The sequence below is a fragment of the Bos taurus genome, chromosome 27, assembly GCF_002263795.3.
Source record: "Bos taurus isolate L1 Dominette 01449 registration number 42190680 breed Hereford chromosome 27, ARS-UCD2.0, whole genome shotgun sequence".
Lineage (NCBI taxonomy): Eukaryota > Metazoa > Chordata > Mammalia > Artiodactyla > Bovidae > Bos > Bos taurus.
The window spans coordinates 28420949-28443767 of NC_037354.1; the positions used below are offsets into that span (position 1 = coordinate 28420949).

The 22819-nt window shown below is 42.0% G+C and overlaps 1 protein-coding gene across 10 annotated transcripts in view; it reads left to right on the forward strand.

Moving 5' to 3' along the window:
• Positions 1 to 204: 204 nt before the first annotated feature.
• Positions 205 to 22819, forward strand: part of NRG1 (neuregulin 1) — a 233943-nt gene continuing 211328 nt past the window's right edge. For 8 of the 10 annotated variants that reach the window (XM_005226080.5, XM_005226081.5, XM_024986179.2 and 5 more), the window contains exon 1: positions 561 to 754. In XM_005226080.5, coding sequence (XP_005226137.1) covers positions 655 to 754 — 100 coding nt within the window. In that variant the 5' untranslated portion in view covers positions 561 to 654. Of the gene's footprint in view, positions 755 to 22819 lie in introns of all 10 variants that reach the window. The other 2 variants (XM_005226079.5, NM_174128.3) reach the window with 2 other exon arrangements.

Sequence of the window (22819 nt, forward strand, 5' to 3'; positions counted from 1 at the left end):
GCTCGGGGAGGGAAAGGGGCTGCGCCCGGGAGCGCCGAGCCCAGGCTCCTCCCGGTGGCGTGTCCGCGCCTCAGGGTGGGGGTGTGGTGGGGACGAGGGAGGGGGCGAGGCCAGGGGAGGGCGAGAAGGAGGCGCCAGCGTCCAACCTGCGGGTGGGTGGCGGTGGGGCAATTGAAAAAGAGCCGGCGAGGAGTTTCCCCCCCCAACTTGTCGGAACTCTGGGCTCGCGCGCAGGGCAGGAGCGGAGCGGCGGCGGCTGCCCAGGCGATGCGAGCGCGGGCCGGACGGTAATCGCCTCTCCCTCCTCGGGCTGCGAGCGCGCCGGACCGAGGCAGCGACAGGAGCGGACCGCGGCGGGAACCGAGGACTCCCCAGCGGCGCGCCAGCAGGAGCCACCCCGCGAGCGCGCGCGACCGCGGGACGGAGCGCCCGCCAGTCCCAGGTGGCCCGGACCGCACGTTGCGTCCCCGCGCTCCCCGCCGGCGACAGGAGACGCTCCCCCCCAGCGCCGCGCGCGCCTCGGCCCGGTCGCTGGCCCGCCTCCACTCCGGGGACAAACTTTTCCCGAAGCCGATCCCAGCCCTCGGACCCAAACTTGTCGCGCGTCGCCTTCGCCGGGAGCCGTCCGCGCAGAGCGTGCACTTCTCGGGCGAGATGTCGGAGCGCAGAGAAGGCAAAGGCAAGGGGAAGGGCGGCAAGAAGGACCGAGGCTCCGGGAAGAAGCCCGTGCCCGCGGCTGGCGGCCCGAGCCCAGGTGAGTGCGCCGCGCGGCCGGGGCTCCGCGAGCCTGCTCCTCCTTTTTTCCCTCCTCCTCCTTCTCGGATGCCGTCGCCTCTCCCTCGCCTGCCCGCGCGCCCTGTGCACCCGGCTCCTGGCTCTGCTCCCGGGCGTCCGCAGGGCCGGGCGATGCTCGCTCCTCCCTGGAGCCGCCCCTTACCTGGGCGCCGAGCCCCACCCGGGCGTCCGCGCCCCGCGCGCCGGGTGAGGGCGGCAGCCGGGCCCGCGCCCCGGGAGGATCCGGACGGGCCGCGCTCCCTGGCACGGCCTTTGCCCAGCGCCGCAGAGCAGAGCCTCAGCGGGAGCCGGACCTGGCGTGCCGGAGCGGAGGCCGGGTGCGCGCTGGTTCTGCGCCAGCTGCGCTTTGCACGGGGCCCGCCTGCCCTCTAGCGAGAAAAGCGGGAACGGGTGTCCCCCCTTCCAAGCGCCTGGCTCGGAAGAAGGGGTGCTCTAGAGAGAGGCCACGAGAGCGCTCGCGCAGCGGTGTTTTGGGCTCCGGGGAGGGACTGCAGGGTCCGGGTGTGCACGGACGTTCACCCTGCGTCAGCCGGGCGGTACTGGTGTTCGGATCAGCGGAGAGAGATTCCTGGAGGTCAGCGAAGCAGATCAAACCCAGCCCAGTGCCAGGACTCAGGTCCACTCCAAAACGGTTCTCAAACTTTCGGCTTTGCAGTTCTATTTCTCGTGACCTCTTTGATCAATACGGTTAATTTATGTTCCCAAGAGATGCCCATAAGGCAAAAGTTCACCTGAACTTTTGAACCCAGTTGCTCGCTGGTTGTAATAGAAAAGGAAGCGCAGTTGAGACTTTCTAGAGAAAAGTCTACTGTTGGGTCATCAGAACACGGACGTGAGTGACAGTTTCACCGTCTGTTTCACTGAGAAGGTCTGATGCTGTAGACATTACCTTGGACCTAGGAGGCACTCCATATAGATACTTGATTATGAGTGATTCAGTGAAGATGCTAAAAAAAGGCGGGGGGGGGGGAGGGAGAAGAATATCAGGGCTTTTTTCTGCCTCTGCGATTCCCAATTCTTAATTGATCCAAATACCAGTAAGTCACTTAGAACATCCCCCAGCACAGTTTATAAAGCGCTTGTGAGGAATTAATTCAATAGCACTTGGTAGTACCATGACTGAGAAAGATAACAGAGGTATTTGCCTGTTCCTTTAAGGAAGAAAACAAGGTTTGCCTAGTCCTCTTGTTGGCATCACTGAGAGCATTTCAGAGCCGGGCTTATTGGCAGAGACCTTAAGCAGGTTTTGAGCAAAACAAATTGAACAGAGAGTAATTGTTTGGCCACTGACCGACCGTTCCTGCGCCTGTTTCTGTGATAAGATACTGCTGATCCGCTTCACCTTCCTTACCTTGCATTAGTCCTTAGGAGGGTGTAATTGAAATTTTCCTTACCTCCCCCAATTTTGGAGATACTCCATCGCGGTTTATTCAAGCAGGGCTGAAATGGGGGAGCTGGATTAGCAACCTCCCTAAGTGACATTCTCTACTGCCCTTTCATAGGTCAGCCTAGTGAGTGAAAGAGCTCTTAGACCTAACCACGAGGGTAAAGTTGTTCAGAGTTTTTTTGCGGGGCTCTTTAAGTGTTGTCCTGTCCTGCCTGGGAAGACCCCGCCTTCAGAAGTTTCTAGGGTCCTCTGGAGGTGGTCTGATGAATTAAGGAGGGGATGGTGGTTTGAAGTAGCATCTCTTTCAGTCTGCACTTTGTCAAGGCTTCAGGGCAGCAGTGCCTTACTTAACATAGGCATTTCAGATAAGCACCCCTGGAGGTGGGAGATACTTTAAGAGCCAGCAGGCATTTCTGGGCCCTACAGACCTCCTCTACTAGGTCGACAGCTGTGTGAGGACCATCTAATGTTGTCTCCTGACACGGGGTCGCAGAGCTTCCTTGGTGACTCTCACTGTGCTATGCAGTTCCATCGCTGTAATCCCCTTTAAACCAGATAGATTGGCATCTTTAAGTGACATTTTCTCTTTATTTTTTCAACTTTTTATTTTGTATCGGGGTATAGCCAATTAGCAATGTTGTCAGGGTTCCAGGCGAACAGCGAAGGGACTCAGCCGTACATACACATGTATCCATTCTCCCCTGAACTCCCCTCCCGTCCAGTCTGCCAAGTAACTGAGCAGAGTTCCCTGTGCTGTACAGTAGCACAGGTCCTTGTTGGTTATCCATTTTAAACATAGCAGTCTGCACTTGTCCATCCCAAACAAATGAACTTACTTACAAAACAGAAAGAGACTCACAGACTTAGAGAAGAAACTTATGGACTTAGAGAAGAAACTTATGGTTGCCCGCTCCAGGGCAGTGGGGGTGGGGAAGAATGAGGGGAAGGGATAGTTAAGTGATGTTTTCTTTACCATCTTCCCAGAGAATCTGGGGTGAACTTGGCTCTAGATTAGCTTTTGGTGTGTTTGTCTCTTTTCCATCGGGTGGGTTGTCTTCTTTGGGGAGTAACTTTTTACCCCTCCTCCAAGGCCCCTTGTGCTTGTTAAACCCTAAAAACCGGATAAGAATATTTATTCTTCATTGGACTCAAAAAGAGCCATCAACTGAAAACCTGCTTTAGGTAACAGCACATGGCATTAAGTAGTACTGCTTGGAAATCACTGTTTGTTGCTTCTTGTCCTTTCCCTTGTAATGCTGTCAGCATACTTTCCCTTATCTTAGGAGAATAAATAACTGAGAGCCACAGTGGTTTGCGAGAGGAAAAACACACCTCTTTGTCAAGGTTTTTTGCACTCTTTAGTCCTCAGGCATTCTCAAAGGAAATGACCTCTAGAGGCCATGATTATAACATTGCCACTTGTAGTACCAGCTCGAATTAGGACTTACGAGGACACCCAACTCTTAAATAGCTCCCCCATCAGTGTCCTTCAATCCCAAGTTTCATCTCTTTCTTTAAACAGCCGCTGAAACTTTCTGTCCTCTATGAAGCCCATGCAGCAGCCAGGCCTCCCTTTGGATGTTATAATATTACTTCATGACAGTCAAGGGAGAGATAAGATTCAGAGAACTCAGCCACTCAGCCCTGCTGTGTGCCGTATTATATGCAGAGGCATAAACACATCTGTTGGAGGGATCGTTTCGGGGGGGAAAAGGTTTCTTTAACTTTCATGCGACATGTGTGACTGATACGTGATACATACGTAGCTATGTTTCATAGCATCACATTTTTCTACAATTAACTGAATATTGAATTGCATACTATTGGGGCTGCAGATGTTCAGCAGCATTATCTCTGCTGCAGTAATGGCTCTAATAGGTCCCAAGCCCTTGGGGTCATTGATTCTTCTTCTTTGCTAAAAAAAAAAAAAAAAAAAAAAACCCTCAGCATTATCCTGGGCTTTGTAACTCAAATCCATGTACCAAGAGCCCTGTAACTTCCTTCGTCTCTTGCACGGACTTCCCATGTCCAGGCTCTTCATCTTGATTCAGCTCAACAGACTTTGTCTCTCGAAGCCTGAATTGCAAACCCAGAGCTTCACCCTCCTCCCCAAATTTGGTGTCTGGCCCTAAGCTTCTTTTATGAACCTCTGCTTGCTGATGTTTTTGTTTCTTTAAAACACGCAAAGTATTCTTTTTTCCTCTTAAATGACCTGGAACCAACTCATTATCAAGCCTAGCTTAGTTCTAGAACTACTAGGTCTCCCTTCATCTCTGGCATCAGGGGTCATTTGTAAGTACAAGTGGTGGATACATCAAGACCCTTAATATACCAAATGAGTAGAAGCTGGCCAGGTGCTCCCCCGGTGACATCACCCACCTGTTTTGTTAACTCGGTGTCTCCCCAGGCTGAAGTGCTTGTCAACATTCTTGGGTATAAAGTGCGCCGTCACGATTAGGGCAGCATGTGTTCTCAGAACAGAAAGAATGCCCCGTGATCTGTTTTCAGCCTGCTGGCTTGTAACCGCTTAGATTATGTAATTACGAAATGCATTAAATGTTCATTTTAGAATGAAGTTGGGTTTATTTTGGAGAATGGTTTTAAAGCAGAAAGAGTGGGAGAAACTTGAGATACTGTTGTGCTATCTGCAAAATGAGAAGAGGATACTGATGGAAAAATGGGGAGAAAAGAAACACAAAATATGTATGTAATTAGAAAATATTGAACCAATGTGAAAGCAGTGAACATGTTATTACATGCCAGGCACTGGGATGGACACTTTTATACTTCTTAATAAGGGAGCTGCTATTCATTCACTACCCTACCATGTTCCAGGCAATGTAACACATGCTCCTGTCCTTTAGTATGAAATTGCCTCACTATTACAGGATCCCTAGTCCTTAGCACTACAGCCGGATTGCCTGGGTTTAAATCCTAGATCTGCTGCTCTTTACTTGTATAGTCATGGTCAACTTACTTAATCTCTCCATGGCCGTTTCCTTATTTGTAAAATTGGGATCATAATCATATTATCGTAAAGTTGTTCTGAGGCTTAAACGAGATAACAGCAGTAGTAAGTGCCCCATCAATATCCAAAGCATCTATGCCTTTGCCAAGATATTTGATTAAAATTTTCCAAATTCACCTTTTATGGTAAAAAATAATCCACAGCTGGCCTTAGATGAGAGTGAGTATAAATATTAATATCTACTACCTGTAAATAGAGAGAAAAGTGGATAAGTATGTCAAATACCATCACTGCATATATGTATTATGAAAACAGTCCTGAATGGAGTCTAAATATTGAAAGTAGAGTGAGGTGCAACATCATTTTATCTCTGGCTGAAAAAGGTTGAGGTTTCAAGCTCGAGAAGGTTTGAAACATGAGTCCTTTTCTGATCACACTGAAGAGTCGATGCTTATATGGAATGTAAGTGTAGTCTTCTCTTTGGGGACTAGTACCAATTGAAAAGGAAACTGTGTATCGACATGCTCTTGGTTATCTTTTAATCAAGTGTAACCGTATATTGCCAGCAAGGTTAATAGAATCCAGTGCAGGTATCTCCAAATATAAAGAAAATAATTAATATTAAAAAATCTATATATTTCATTATTTTATCCCCCTACCCCTCTCTAGAATGGCTATAGGCTGCATGTCTGTGCTCAGTCTCTGTGACCCCATGGACTGTATCCCACCAGGCTCCTCTGTCGATGGGGTTCTCCAGGCATGGGTACTTGAGTGCTATAGGTAATGCTTAAAAGTTCTAGGAGTGTGAATCTTAGCACATCAATGTTTTATTAGCATTCTCAAAGTCACAGGTGAAATTTGACACTAACAGTATCAAGAGTTATCCTGTTTTTATATGACAGGAGAAAATAGAGCAAACGTCAATATTGTGGATGAGTGATTTAAATTTTTTTTAAAGAAACAGAGAAGTGGACTTCTAGTATTTTGGTTAACCCTTGAATTCTCCTCTTGACAAACAGAAAATATAGAAACTGATATACAGTATTAGCTTAAAATCTCTTTCTCTTCATGAGAGGGAAATAGTAAGTATACTATCAGGTACATAAAATGAATTTCCTTAAAGGAACATGTGCTTTGGTGGGTTCATCCTAATCCTACATGTTTACACACGTGTCCTATGTGGGTTGTAAGAGATTTTTTAAAAGCAAGCTACCAGAATGCCAATAGATGTCAGTGTTTGTTGCTTTAGAAAAAGTGAGGTGTTAGAACTAAAAAAAAGTTTCATCCTTCATTTATTCTCAATTTTGATAAACATAAAGCTGGCTACTTTTGAAAAGTTGACAATTAGTAATACCCTCTATAACCTTGTTACCTTACTTCCTTTAGGATTGACTTAAGTCAGTCCTAAAGAAAATCAATTCTGAAGCTGAAGCTGAAGCTCCAGTACTTTGGCCACCGATGTGAAGAGATGACTCATTAGAAAAGACCCTGATGCTGGGAAAGATTGAAGACAGGAGTAGAAGGGGATGACAGAGGATGAGATGGTTGGATGGCATTCAGTGGACATGAGTTTGAGCAAGCTCTGGGAGATGGTGAAGGACAGGGAGGTGTGGTGTGCTGCAGTCCATGGGCTTGCAGAGTTAGACACAACTGAGCAACTGAACAACAGCAGCAACCTTACTTCTTACATTTCGTAAATGAAAATATCACATTTTCACAGCCCTCTCTTCTAAATATGAAAAGATGTCTCTGCAGTTCATTCCTTAAGGAATTTAGGAGGCAGGCTGAAAATACACATCAATGCCTTCCTTTTTTTTTTTTTTTAAACTGAATGAACAATGATTTGAGAATGTGTTACATATACCTTGGATTTATTTTGCATTTGTAAACTATAAATTAAGTGTGCATGTTTCTTAGGTCACCTTATTAAGACTGAGTAAGTGCGTTTTTGAGTCCAGCTCCAGTAGGTCTGTGGAGCTCTGCCTTTGGAAGGTCAGATGTGGTCAGAATTCTTGTCTTTCTGGTTCACCAGTGTCGCCTTTTTCTGGCCTCCAGAGGGTGCTCCAAGAGCATTGCACTGCGATTCCCCAAAGAATGACTCCTTTTTTCTTTCCTTAAATGACTTCGGTATTCTGGGCAATCTTTGGGGAAGAAGGGGATCTGGATTTCCTCAGAGTTACTACCTCAACTGGAGTTTGTTTCCCAGTTAGACCAAAATAGACCAAATTTGCTAAGAACTCTGAATCAGAACATTCCAAGACATTATTCTGATGATGACTCTGCAGTTGTCAATTTGCAAGGGCGCATCTCTGAAATTTACTTTTATTTTCTTTTGATTTTATGGGGATATAGTTGATTTATAATGTTGTGTTAGTTTCAGGTGTACAGCAAAGTGATTGAGTTATACGCATATATATATATATATATATATGTATATGTATGTATCAACTGTTTTTTAAGATTCTTTTGCCTTATAGATCATTACAGAGTATTGAGTAGAGTTCCTTGTGCAATACTGTAAGTCCTTATTCCTTATCTGTTTTATATGTGCTGCTGCTGCTGCTAAGTTGCTTCAGTCGTGTCCGACTCTGTGCGACCCCATAGACGGCAGCCCACCAGACTCCGCCGTCCCTGGGATTCTCCAGGCAAGAACACTGGAGTGGGTTGCCATTTCCTTCTCCAATGCATGAAAGTGAAAAGTGAAAGCGAAGTCGCTCAGGCGCGACCGACTTGTAGCAACCCCATGGACTGTAGCCCACCAGGCTCCTCCATCCATGGGATTTTCTAGGCAAGAGTACTGGAGTGGCTTGCCATTGCCTTCTCCGGTTGTATATGTAGCAGTGTGTATATGTCAGCCAGAAACTTCCCTCAAAGAACTAGCATCTTATAAGCATCTTTCGGTTGCCTTTTAGAGCAGTTTCTTTGGCATAAGTTCGGGCAGTATCTACAAAGATATTTAGTCATATTGAAAAGTTTCACTATAGCATTGGAAACTTACACATGAACACATCAAAATTAAACAAAGGATCTTTAGGGATATGTCCATTGTCATGTCTTCAGACCGTATCCGCAACCCCTAGCTAAATGTTTATGAACCTTACTTTGATTAAACTACACATTTTTGAAAACGGGTTGGAATGACCAATTCTTTTGGCTATGGGCTAATGTTATAACACTGTCACAGAGGCACTGGTGTTTGCTCATGGTTTATTCCACCCTGCGCTGATCACCTTCAGCGTGAGTTCCTCCAAGTCTGTTACTCCCTTCTCTTTTTAAAGGACAATATTGTTCACATTGTTGTGGTCTAGGTAAGGTATCACTGATGGAAAGTAGCCTTTGCTCTGCGTTGGTGTTCCAGGCCTTCTGTTTTATAGCTTCAGTCGCAGGCAGCTGGGTCCTCTGGGCAGCTGTTGAGTTTTAGTTTCAGTGATGTGAGAGAGTCGGGGAAATGCTGTATTAGGCTGAACCATCGGAACTTGTCAATTCTGTAAATGATGCACGACTGGATATTGTCAGTGTCTTATAGTTTTGTATTTGGACTCTCTTTAGTAGCTTGACTTTATGCCTTACATAGTGTTTTTGAAAATAGAAGAATGCCAACTTTGAAAAAAATTCATAGAAGTTTTGTTAGTTAAGTGAGGTTAAAGTAATATATGGTATAGAAGAAATCTGGGCTAGGAAGTCATTAAACCAGTGGCATTTTCTTCAATAAATAGACCAGGTCATGTGATATCCATGTAAAATGAATTCACCATAAACGTAGGGTGCCAGGACAAAGAGCACGTTCCCTTGGAGAGAAAAGCAATACATTTCTACCATAACATATCACTTAGATTTTTTTGAACCTTTTAGCAAACTATTGTTTTGCTTTGTCTTACCCACCATATTTCTACAGAGATGTGAGTGAGAAGTATTGGTGACTAGTGAGCAATCGTGGCCTTATTTTATGGAATAATATTTTTAAAAACTTGACTCAGTTTCCCTGTACTACAGCAATTCAGTTTTTCCAGTAGTTTTAATAGAATTTTACTGTCAAGTGAAAATGTGTTCATTATGAATGGCCCCTATTACTTTGTAAAGAAGGATAATATTAGACAAAGCCAGATTTTTAAAGTATATATGTATCTGTTTGCAATTGTAACTCATCTGTTTGTTACATATAAGCTCACAATTGTAAAGACAAACTCCATTTTTAAAGGATATGTCAGTCTCCTTAACTATTCCACACTAAATGTAAAACCAGTTGTTAAAAGGAAATGTCTGAATTCTAACTTGGAAATGTTTTTTTTCAGAGCAAATAAGTCTTATGCATTTACCAAAATATTCTGAATACTGACAGTTTTATATTTAAGGACTCCAGAATTTAAAGTGAAAATTCCTGTATATTTTGTAACTTTTTCAAAAATGTATTTCAATCCTAGATAAGGCATGGTTTGGATATTAACTATGCATTAAAAAAAATTCTCTATTGAAGCCCTAAAGAGAATTTTTTATCTTAATTAACTGTTTCCAGCTCAGTTCAGTCACCCAGTTGAGTCTGACTTTGCAACCCCATGGACTGCAGCATACCAGGCTTCCCTGTCCATCACCAACTCCTGGAGCTTACTCAAACTCATGTCCATTGAGCCGGTGATGCCACCCAACCATCTCCATACCAACCAATTAACTGTTTAGTACATCATCTATTTGAAATTTTCCACTGGTGTATAATAATAGGAAATCATATTTACACATGAACTGGTAGGAAATAAATCCAAAAATCAAAGCAGAAAAAAAGTGGAGATAGTCAATAGGTATTTAAAAATAAACTAATGCCCATGATAAGAGAGTTTTCTTTTTTAGAGATAAATGCATGCATTGCTATTTAGAAATGTGGATTTTGTGAATTGAATGCTCTTTCTGTCCTTAAGTTTATCGGGAGTTACAAAAGTTTCTGGTTTTCCCTGGATGTGTTTCTTCTCCCTTTTCCTCATGGTGTTCAGTGGACTTTCTGTTGTATTGAGAGACAAGTGAGGCGGGGCAGAAGAGGATCCGAGACTTGCTGTAGTAGATGTTGACATGAAGTAGGCTGCAGATTTCTCCTGGGACACACAGCACACTGTGGTGTCATGTCTGCAATGTGAACACTTGCGTTGGGTTGACCAAAAAGGTCATTTGGGATGTTTAACATGAACTGGTATATGGAAAACATTTTTGTGTGTGTGTGGAATTTCCTTTCCCTTTCTTCTCCAAACTTGGAAACTTGACTTTTTAGTTACGAGTTTATACTGCATTAATGGTTACGAACATTTAACTGAAAGGGTTGTTTTGTATTTGTGTTCTGTATTCATGTAATATGTGAGTATACGGTAGGAAGACTTCTTTGGACGGAGGCCAACATTCTATCCATTTGTAACCTCGGTTGGGGCTGAGCTGAGTCTAAAACATGTACTCATGCAGTTCAGCATAACCCAAATGAATGCTTTAATTCCTCATTTTGATGGTTGTCTTTTCTGCTCTCCAAACCCACTGGAGTAAAGGAAGTACACAGTGAAGGATGACATTTGGAATCCACATCTATATATTCCACAGGGGATGGGATGAACCGTTACCCCTGCAAAAAAAAGCCCATGTGTGTTGTGCTATGCTTAGTTGCTCAGTCATGTCTGACTCTTTGCAACCCCATGGACTACAGCCCGCCAGGCTCCTCTGTCCTTGGGGATTCTCCAGGAAAGAATACTGGAGTGGGTTGCCATTCCCTTCTCCAGGGGATCTTCCCAACCTGGGGATCAAACCCAGGTCTCCCACACTGCAGGTGGATTCTTTACTGACTGAGCCACCAAGGAAGCCCATACCTGGATTTAAGCCCTCCTGGGTGTGGTCCCACTCCTGACACCTTTGATCCAGCCAACTTCTGATAGGCAATATCTTGACATTTGGCAGCATTTTAGAACTGAGCAATATTTTGCCTTTTCCCCACATTTTCTGGCCTGTTCGCCTTAAAAATAAAAACCCCATTTCTGAATGAATGTGACCACTGAGGGGAAAAAATTGGCTCTGTTCTTCCCTGACCAATAGTCCAAGTGAGAATTGAATTATCATGTTTGAATAGTGTGATTCAGAATATACCAGCCTGAAAATTTGACCTTGAGCATCCCAGAGTAGAGGTTTCTGGGGCACTTGCGTGGTGGCCCTGTCTTAATGATGGCTGTGTGGCTCCAGGGTTGAGAAGTGCTGGTTTTAGTCCGCCAGAGGAGTGGTTAAAAGGCAAAGCTCTGGTTCTGTCCTCGGACTGCGTGGTGTGAACTCTGACAGTGGCAGGCACGTAAGCCTCACTTTCTGTGTGTGTACGCTGTGGGAAATATGACATAATTCATGTGGTTATTCTAGGAATAGTGCTGAGTATTGTGCTGGGTACAGAGTAAGAACTAAATGATCGCTTTTTTTTGTTTGTTTGTTTAATTATTAACAAAACCTAAGCACTTTTCCAATGTATCTTCTTACTTCATGCATCTGTATCAATATTGTCTGAACTTTAAGTCCTCCAAAAATAACTATAAATACTGTACATTTTTTTACAGGGTCCAGTACCCAGAGGTTCTTTGTAAATAACCACTGTGTTGTTGATAATACATGTCAAATATTTATTAGGCATACCTTCTATGGCTTTGGACTCTTGCTGAGAGTTGGATGCCATGTATATAACACATTCCTAAAAAGAGCAGCCAGATATTCTTGACCTTGAACTTCCCTTGAATTTTGGTCTGTGGATAAACTCGTATTTTTGGAGAACAGAGGAATACTAGGAGTGATGTTTTAACAGATGGGGCAATAACAGTTTAGTGTACTTGTGTTTTTAATAATATACTTCTTTGAAAATATATGCCAGTTAATTCTTTAGTTATAACTTCTGCTTTGCTAATCTCCCATGCCTTGATGGTCAACGATAATTTTGTTTTACACGTAGTGCCTAGCAGAGTGCTTTGCATACAAATATTTATAAAATTAAGGAGTGAGAATCATTTGTATATATTTGTTGACTATTATGTTTCCTGCGTTACAAGGATAGATAATTGTAATGATGAATTGATTTTAATTGGAGCATATTGTGTTGCACTATGTAATTTATTGTCTGAAAAAATTTTCCATTTGTATATTAAGTTAACATTATTTTGTGTGTGTATGTATATATATGTATATATGTGTATATGTATATAAAGCCTGCTTTTATATTTTGGTATGTTCTCTTTTCTTTGCCAACAGAGTGACAATATCTGTATTAAGCACATGATGTTTCATTGTTTGAAATTATGGAATTTTCTACATTTTCCACTTTAAATGGTTTTTCAGTAAATAAAGAAGGGGAGCCTGCCTTGAAGCTTGTGAAATGGCAGATTTTTTTAAACAGTTATAATAGCAGTAGTATTGAAAATTATTTTTACCTATCTGAGAAATATACTGAAGACTGGTACTTTGCCCCCAGAAGGGTTAGTTTGAATACAGAAAATAGACACTGGTTATAATTTCTTTAGTGAGGTCACCTTGCTGTATGCTTGAAATTTTCCCTGGGGAGCAGAAGAGAGAACGATTCATGCATTATCCATTTTGGGAAAGAGTTATACATGTACAAGAATTATGGAAATGAGCTGGTGGGTTTGTCAAGAGAAAACCAATTATTTGAATACTGAGTTGAATAGAAAATGAAATACATAGTTTTCCATATATTAAGTTGAATAAGAATGAGAGATTTGGGTCCTAATGGTTGTTTTTTTGGGTTTTGTTTTCACATGTTGATTGTATGGTGTGTTCTCCATTGCCCTTAACCTGACAGGAAGGAGAAATATGGATAGAAAGAATTATTTTATATATTTTGGTATTTGGAAAGCAGCGTCAGAGTTTTAAATATTGTGTTCATTATTCACGCCCTATTGAAAAGGACTGGCTTGGGACTTCGCTGGAAGTCCAGTGGTTAAGACACCACGTTTTCACTACTATAGGGGCACAGGTTCGATATCTGATTGGGGAACCAAGACCCTGCATGCTACACAGAGTGGCCCCAAAATAAAGAGACGGGGCTCCACTGGGGCACGGGAGAGAGAACAGCTCGTGCATTATCCATTTGAGGAAAGAGTTATACATATAACAGGAAGGTAGGTAAGACAAGGCCGTTATCTTCCACTGGTAATTAGCAGAAACTAAGGGACCCTGTAGAGAGTATAGTCTCTGAGAGCCACAGACTCTCTCCCCTCTCAGATCGAATGTACAAGACACGCCCTTCACCAAGAGAGCATCTGAGTTAGACTGTGCAGGGCAAAAAATGTCACCACTTACAAGATGCCACTCGCAATAGAGAAAATATTCACAAAACATAAAAAGGTCAGTGACAGCCTGGTATCTGAATTTGGTGACCATAGCCACACTCTAAGATAAAGACAGGTTTCAGTTTTTCCTTGCACCCCTCCACTGACGGTAGGCTTACTTCATCTCACCTCTTGAAATCGTGAGGAAAAGGCAGGATGCAGCCACCTTGCCCTGAGCCCATCAATCTGGGACCAAAACTCCCTGGAGCCAGAAGGGTAGTAGCAACTGTCTTACAGGGATTTGCATCTGGACAGGCATGTTTGGGAAAACTTCAGGGCACCTATACCATCAGACATCATAGGATTCCCTGAGAGAGGCAGCCAGAGGCTGAATGGTCTTTTTTGTCATTTTAGACATGTGACTTTGTAAAGTTAATGCTGACCTTAATGCAAATGCCCATTTGGGATTTGTTGCTGTGAAACTCTAAGGCGGCTAGATGGCATGGCTTTTGAATAATGTTGTTGCTCTTGAGCAGGATAAGTTATAAGTGTATCAGGAGAACAGTGTATCCATCCCCCAGTGGTCTTACAATTCTCACATTTGCTCAGAGAGAAGTCACCCTCTGGAAGATTCAGTGTTTTGCTAGAGTCAATATGTCAACTCCCTATAAAATATAAGAATAGACTCCCTACTCAGAACTTAATAAGAATCTAATTTTTTGTTATGAATACAGTGGTTCTTTGTTTAAAGCTCCCTTGACAAATTAAGGAAATAATAGATATCCTTTCAGTTATCATTTTTCATGGTCCATTCGTAACTAAAAGCCTCTTATTTAAGTAAAAACATGGTTTCATGGACAAAGTCACTATATTTCTGGTCACTTGAGGAAATAAGAAATGGGAAATTTTATTACATATTGATATACGTATTCAAAGGTCTAAGTTCTAAATTCGCAGGTTGACTTAATATGTGGGTATATGCTTTCTATGGAAACAAGCTTTATTTTCAATTACTTCCAAAAGGCATTAATAAATAATTGTATTTAAAATGGACTACAATTACCTTTTAGCCAGTCAGATAAGTTTACATTTTATAGGATTACTTCTGTGATTACTCATCCTATGAATATTCAGGATTTGGTATAAGAATGGAGTCATTACATTGTAAGGACATATGTACAAGCATATGTACAAAAATAGGTAACTTTCTATCTTCTATCCCCTTAGTTTCTATAAAGCAAAAAGCATACTTGGGCTATTTTTTATCTATTTTATTGACTTTGATTATTTTATTTATTTTAAATTTATCCTTCTTTGGTTTTCGTTTTTGGTTTGCAGGATAGAGGTCAAAACAGTCTCAGTTTTACTTCGAGCATTTGATTTGGTCACTTATATACTTTTGATTCTTAGAGAACAAACCAGTGTCCTCACCCAGAGGAATTTTTAATTGAGCAATCATACATGCACATTTTAGCAGTTCATGTCTCCCGACTGTGAACCTCTCAAGGTCATGTCTGCCATGTACTTGTTCCTATCACCAGGGGCCAGCGTAGTGATGGGGACATAGTTGTTGGTCTTAAGAATTTATTCAGTGATCGAATTAAGAAGGAAATATCTCTAATTTACTTAAAACAATGTGTTGTGGGAGTTTATGAGGATCAGTTTAATTATTATGTTTCTATTAGTTAATAGTTAATAAGAAAGTCTGAGTGGAAATTCAGCAGTACTAGCAATTCATGGATTTGTTCCTAAATTGACCATGTGTGGTTTTCCTACTTTAAATTTGCACGTTTTATCTTCAAGTTCTCAGTGAGTAATAATCAGTACTGAATTATTCAGACTAATAAATAGGAATTCAAAATTTATTCGACCCTAAATTGTTTTGGTTACATTTTCTCTTAAGAACGTAAAGGCAGTTAAGAAACTAAGCTGATGCCGGTCAAGGAATTAATATTTATAAATACTTAGACCATTGCCTGGAACATTGTGTTTGTCATGTTAGGAGTTTGTTATGTAAATAAATAACAGTCGTTCCTGGTAAGTAGTGAAAAGAATCTTAAACAATATTAATATTGCCTAAAAAGTAAGCTCTTAAATACAACCACAGCAGCTCTGGGGGAGAATCAGAACTGAAAAGGTTATCTTAGAGGTCATGTCCTTGAATCACTTCTTTTAAAGTGAGGAAACCACAAAATCCAGCAAGAATGTCTGTCCCAGTACTAGAACCCATGTGTCCAGATTTCATGGTAGCCATTTGAATTACTGTAATGCTACATTTTCAAATCTAAGATGGACACCGTATATGAATTCAATGTTTATAGTACTGTAGGTGTTATTATGCTTCCAAGTAAGAGAGATAATATTTCTATCATCAGATAGCTGTTTGGGGTACATCACTGATATGATTTTAATCATTTTGAGGGGTGCAGTAAATTTAAATCTGCTAAATTTTTGTATCTAATTGTCCCTTGTTATAGTATCTGGTGCCCATGTGGGTTCAATAAATATTAACTGACAAGATGACTAGTAAAGGAAGTCGTCCTAATGTCATAACCTGAAAGATGGGAGTAGTGTGTGTATGGGGGGGCGGAGGGGAGCGGGTGTGAATTCACAGATGGTATGTGTGTGAGCTGTCTCAGTGCTCCAAAACCTTGTTAGCACTGATACCTTGATGCAACAGGCTCTAGCAACAAGAATGACCTCTGTGGGCTGAGTATTCTGTAGAAAAGATGTTCAGGCAAAAAGAGCCATGAACACTTGTGCCTTGACAGCTGCTCGGAGGCCACCAGTGACTCCCTTGCATCTGTGAGCCCCTGACCAGTCACTGATCACTGTGACATTTTACCACTAACAACCTGAATTATCTTTGACCCAGAGACCCAGGGGGTCAAAGGCCTCCTAGTCCTTTATTAAATTTCCAGAGTGGTAGTTCAATTTGCTTTAGGAGATTTATTTATGTTTATTTATTTAGCTTTTTGTGGAGGAGAACGAGGGAAACAGGAGGAAAGACAGATGCAGTTGTTGTCTTTTCCTCCCTTAAAGGATTATTCTTTTGTCCAGACCTTTACATGGAGGATTTTGCTAAAATCCTAAAAGAGAGGAGGGTCCCAAGCCTCAGCACGGGGTGGTTTTCATCTGCGCCTCCTACGGTGTCCTCAAGGTTACCAAGAACCATCATTAAACTGGGGCTTCCCAGAAGAATAACCCTCTCTCCACAGGTTGGACAGGGAGGGGCTTTGCCTGCAGGACAGCGCAGATCCTTTGAGAGTGGAAGGAACTTACAAAGTTTGGCTGATTCATATTCAACTGGCCCTTTTAATGAGGGCCTTAATTAGTGGATAGAAGAGACTGAAGAGTTCATTTGGAGCCCATCCAAGGAGCTGGGAGGGCAGACAATGCTGATTCCCAGCCAGTCACAGATTGAAAGACTCTCCCAGGGAAGCAATACTGGCTGGGAGCGCTGGAGAGTGAAAGCCTGGCTTCCGCATGTGTGTGTGTGTGTGTATGTGTGTGAACCTGTAAAACTGTCCAATAATCATTCGTCTTTTGAGAGAAAGAGGAAAGCAGTAGATGTGGTGAAGGAATCCCGATGTGATGGGTGGAAGGGATGCTGCTCAGGTGGGCGGAACAGAGACACACAGACAGACAGACACGATCATTTAAAATACCTGGGCTTTATTGTCTTATCTCAAAATTGTGACTTTTTTTAGATGAAATGTAAACATTTTAGACACGATCTGGAACATTCAGGGTGGTATGACCCTAGACTGAAGGTGTAAACATGTTAGATGTAAAATAAAGCTATCAGAGGATTCAAAATCTGCATTGTGTCTGTCAGTGGTCTCTATAAGACTGTCCTGCCGTATCCTGTGTAATGCTTTCCCAGTACATTTTATAGTGAATACCTTTACAGAAATCTTAAGGTATTCGATAAATAATAGTCATGTAAGGTCTAGGCAAGTCAATCTATTGTATGTAGGAAATTGTCTTCTGTAATTTTTGACAGGTGAGCTAGTAATGTGGTTAATTTATCTTGGGAAACACCTGGAAGATTTTTTAGGTATGTGAATTATTTATTGAAAATATAGAGCATGATAATAAATATGTCCATAAATGACTAATACAGAAGCCTTTCATGTGAAATACCCAGGAGGAGCTGGGTGCTGGCTGTGAATTATGAACTCTGATAACCTTAAGGTAGCTGTTCCTAAAAAGGATATGATATAGTTAAGAGTTATGAGATTTTACCTCTACCAAGACCAACAAGTGTGAAGCAGCAAAGAAACAGATTAGATAGAGTTGAGAAACTTTTAACATGTTTGCTTTAAACATGATAACATTGTTTAATTTTTTTCTGTGTTGATTTTTCTTCAGATTTATGTGTAAGACGTTTCCTTTTATTTTGTTATAGTCTCTGTTGTTTTTCCAGAAATGATCTCCTGCACTAAAATGCACAACATGTTGTTTTAACAGTGTCAGTCATCTTATTAACAGGAAGATCATAATATTAAGTTAATTTAAGGTACTATATATTTTCTCTGTCGTAACTATGAATTGTCATCAAGGATACTTGTAAACTTTCCATTATGAAGATTCACAGATTTATCTATTCTCCTGTTGATAAAGCAAATATTTTATGGAAAAGCAGCAGACTTCTTTTTTTTTGTTTGTCTATTAAAGAAGTTTTATTATTTTTTCTTTTTTTTTGTTTTATTTTAAGAGAAGTGGATTAAGCTATTGTGATTGTTGCTGTGAACGTGTGAACAAGTCATTTTGATTGCCTTTTTTGACATCTATAACACTGGGTCCCTCACATAGAAACAAAAAAATGTTTTCTGCATACTATGCATTTCAAAGATCTATTGATAAGATATAAAGTGCAAATCAAGGGTCTGAGGAGAAGTGTATAAAAGAAAACTTATTTCTCAAAAACTTAATCTAAGTGAAAAAATATTGGGTAAACCCTGGGTGCCTCACTGTGGCCTAGAGATATATTTAAGTGTATCATCCAGAGGTCCATTTATTACCAGGAGAGGATCAATTCCACTTATTCTCTTTCTCTGTGGCACAGCTCCAGGAAAGAATTTTAATTGATTGGTGGGAAGATTTTAACACACAGAACTTATAAGCCACGCACTATTATTTCTAGGCCAGTGGCTTTACCACACTATTGGGTAATAAAGCTAAAAGCTGCCAAATGTTTCAGAACTTTTTTCAGAAATTTGCATCCTCTCTGAGAAAGAGCTAAGAGAAAGGGCTTAGTCAGCGTGCAATTATGGTATTAGATAAAATATACAGTTCGGTCTAAAACTAAGATGCGGTGAGTTGTCACTGTACTTTAATCAATCAAAAACTGTTGAGAAGTTAGTTGTCGTTCTCACTGCCACTCCTTTGAAAGTAATCTGCCTTTCTTCTCTGAATGCTTTTAAGATTTTGTCTTTTTTTTTTTCTCCTTTTTCTGGTTTCACTGTGATGTATTTAGGTGTGTATTTATCCCGCTCAGGATTCACTGGGCTTCTTCAACCTGTACCTTTGCTTTATTCTGGGAAATTCACACCCATGTCTCTTCAAAGAGTTCCTTGATCCCATTCTCTTCTCTCCTTCTGGAACTTTAATTAAAAGTGCATTGGACCCTCTCACCCTAATCGCTTCTCTTTATACCTCTTTTAAAGTTCCAGTTGTTTGTCTCCGGCCATTGCTGTATTTCTTCTGATCTGTCTTCTACTTCGCTCATTGTTTCTTGTGCTGTGTATGGTCTGCTACTAAGATTTTTCATTTCAACCCTTTTTTTTTTTTTTCCTAGCAGTTTCATTTGGCTGACCCCCTTTCAAATCTTCCATGTAGCAGTTTATATTCTCCTGGTCCCTGGAGATATTCTCAAGTTTGTTATTTACTTTAGCAGAATGAGCACACTTGTTTCATCATTTCTGTGTGATGCTTTTAGAAATGCTGGTTCTCACTCACAGCTTGTTTTTTGTGTGTGTGTGTGTGTGTGTGCTTAGTTGTCTCTGACTCTGTGCTAGTTCTTGTTCAAGACATGGAATGAAAATGAATTAAATAATTAATTGATTTTTTTAAAGGGGACTTCCCTGGTGGTTCCGTAATTAAGAATTCACCTTCCAATGCAGGGGATGCAGGTTCGATCCCTAGTCTGGGAGCTAAGGTCCCTCATGCCTGAAGCCCCCCAAACCAAACCATAAAATAGAAGCCATGCTGTCACAAATTCAATAAAGACAAAAAATAAAAAGACAGAGCAAAAGCACACGCATGCCTGCCTGGGTCTGGGTTTGTTCTTGCGGGATGCCTTAGGACCCTACCAAGTTCATGGCTGCAAATGCCAAGGCTTCTCACTCTGCTTATCTGGGTTTACAGAACCTGTCTTTAGCCTCAGCCTTCCCTTCCTGCTTCTCATAGGGTTAAGACAGTGTCCCTTAGTTCTTTGGGGTTGGAGGAGACGTGAATTTTGTTTTGGTTACCTGTAAGTATAGCTTTGGGGGGCTTCTGCATAGGAATAGCCCTTTGGCGCCTGGGTTAATATGGAGAGGATCCCATATTTCCCACCTCAGGCCACCCCTGGGTCTTGACTTCTGGATCCTATATCTCCAGGTGGGTAAATGCTCTTAAAGAAGCTGTGTGTGTGTACTGCCAAGATTATTTCCTTTATATTTCAAGATTTTCCTCAGACTTTGTCCTAAATGTTCCCAATTGTGTCAGATCCTTTTCAGGTGATGCTTATTATACGTAACAACATTTTTAGTTGTTTGCAGCAGAGGGCTAGCATGGAAAACTCACCCTCTATTACTAGAAATCATTAATCAGTAAGAAACTAAAAACTTTAGGGTGATATGAATGCCTCACAAGAGATTTGATATCCTGAAGAGCCCTCAAGTTAGGGATTTTCCAGAAGGTAACATTTTGAGGATGAATTGTTGCATTTCATTGACCTTTGGGATCTAAGCAATCTTATATCTGGCCAATTTCGAGTTAAGGCATCTCTAGGAAATGCCTCAGGTGGAGGTAGGGATGGGCTTTATAAACCAAAAGGTTAATCCTGAAAACTTCAATGAAATAAGGAGAAAGTGTCACAAAACATGTAATAGGACAAGGTTTAAATCCCACTGAATATAATTGCTGTGGTCGCTACCCAGTTTACAAGAGAAGGGGTAAGACATTACCAGTGTGCCAAGGAATCAGGTTAAAAACCTGTTTTTTTGTCTTCTGGTAGAATTCAGTCATCAAGAGAAAAATGAAGACTTGACCAAGATCTCACAGCCGATTACCTGGTGCCCCTGGATATCTGTCTACAGAAGTGGGCGTGCCTGACACTTCACTTCCTGCCTTGCCTGGGCCTTAACTTCATGGGTCCCTCACTTTTTTTTTTAATTGGAATACCATTGCTTTACAATGTTGTCTTGGTTTCTGCTGTACAATACAGTGAAGCATCTATATGTACACGTATATCCCCTCGGCCTTGGACCTTCCTCATCCCATCCCTCTAGGCGATCACAGAGCACCGAGCGGTGCTCCCCGGGCCTGAGAGCAGCCTCTCACTCGCTATTTTACACGTGGTAATGTACATATGTCCAGCGGCTGTGTTCTGTTGCTGTAGGGCTCTGAGGCTGCTGGTGTTGCACTCCATCAGGGCCTACTTCAGGGCGTCACGAATGAGTGTGTCCTGTAACACTCTGCAGGTGTGTGCATGGCGTGGACTGATAGTGTGCAGAGGTAAACACAGGCCTCTGTGCTTTTCAGTGTCCGTTGCAGAGATGGTTTTTGCACTTGAATTGGCAGTGTGTGCTCTCGCTGCTGTTGCAGTTCTGGGCAGAAAAGTAGATGTGATGTTTATTGAGGGGTGGGGGGCAGGGAGCAGCTGCAGGACGTGGGGAAGTGGTTGGACTCTGGTAATCGTATTTGGCGGGTCAAGGGTGAGATTTAGCCTGACGCGATTTGGACTCTACCCTGGGCCAGCGAAGCCGTGTTAAAATCAACTCCAGGTGTTTCCGTTATTCTTACTGCCTAAGTATTATTAAAGCAAAAAATAATGTGTTTTAGGATATGAAGAGGAGGGAATGGGTCACTCATTGCCTGGGAATCACTGATTTGTAATAGAGCCTGTTCTCTCTTGACAATTGCTCCTGCATGTTGAAAATGCACCATAAATCTCGAGTGAGTGTTTCAATAGTAGTTGTTCTTCCAAGTGAGCGGTTAGCACTTTTGTCTTCAAGAGGACGCTCACTCAGTCAACCTCTTTGAGTGTTTTATGCTTTTTCCTGCAGAATTTGGACTTTGCATGGGTGTAGCTACAGGTTTCCAAGTTAAATCCAGAATGAAGATGTTTTAAATCATTATGCTTATTTTAAAAATCTCAAGTATTACCAAATGATGGATGGTAGAAATATGCTGTAGAAATACGTCCATGCAGTAAAGGAGAGAAATTATAACACCATGGAACATCTTCCAGGAGATGCTTTTGACGGTAGAAATGTTGGTTTGCAAATTCCTAAGTCAGGGTCAGAAAAGATGAAGGGTAACCTTTGGGTTACTACCCATGAAGGGTAGTGCCATTTAAGACAGGTGTTTCTTTACAACTTCTGCTTATTTTATCCTAGCCCCATTGCTGTAGAATTTTCTAGGGTTACATACCTTCCTTTTTTAACCTTGAATGCCTGGCAGTTGTTGAAGCTCAATCTAGGTGTGAACTTCATACGGGTATAGGAGAGAGCTGTTCTTAATCCGCGTGCGCGCACGCGCGTGTGTGTGTATGTGTGATAATTGTTCAGTTGTGTCCAACTCTTTGCAACCTCATGGACTGTAGCCCTCCAGGCTCGTCTGTCCAAGGAATTCTCCAGGCAAGAATACTGGAGTGGTTGTCATTTCCTTCTCCAGAGTATCTTCCCAGCCCAAAGATCGAACCTGGGTCTCCTGCATTGTAGGCAGATATTTTACCATCTGAGCCGCCAAGGAATGGTTAAGAAGCAACCTTATTCCTGAAGGATAAGTTATGTCTTTCTTTGGCATGTAATTTTGGCATGAGGTGGGAGAGATAGATGTCCCATGACTGTGTCATCTATGTCTTCCCCTTCCTTGTCTCCCACCCCAATTTCTCCTCATATTAAATACAAAATTAAGGGAGTAATACTTTGTTCAACTCTGTGATCCTCTCTGGAGAATTCCCTGTTGAGGCAGCCTGCACTCTTGCAGAGAATTTTTTCTGAGAGTAAGTTTCTCGCAGGGCAAGAGCATGGCTCCAAATTAAAGTGAAATTGGACTATCATCATCTTGGTGGCAGAGAGCGTGTCTTGCACAGCTATAGGTATTTACAGCTGTGACTTATATATAATTGAGTGAATGTGAGTTGCTCAGTCGTGTCCAACTCTTTGCGACCCCATA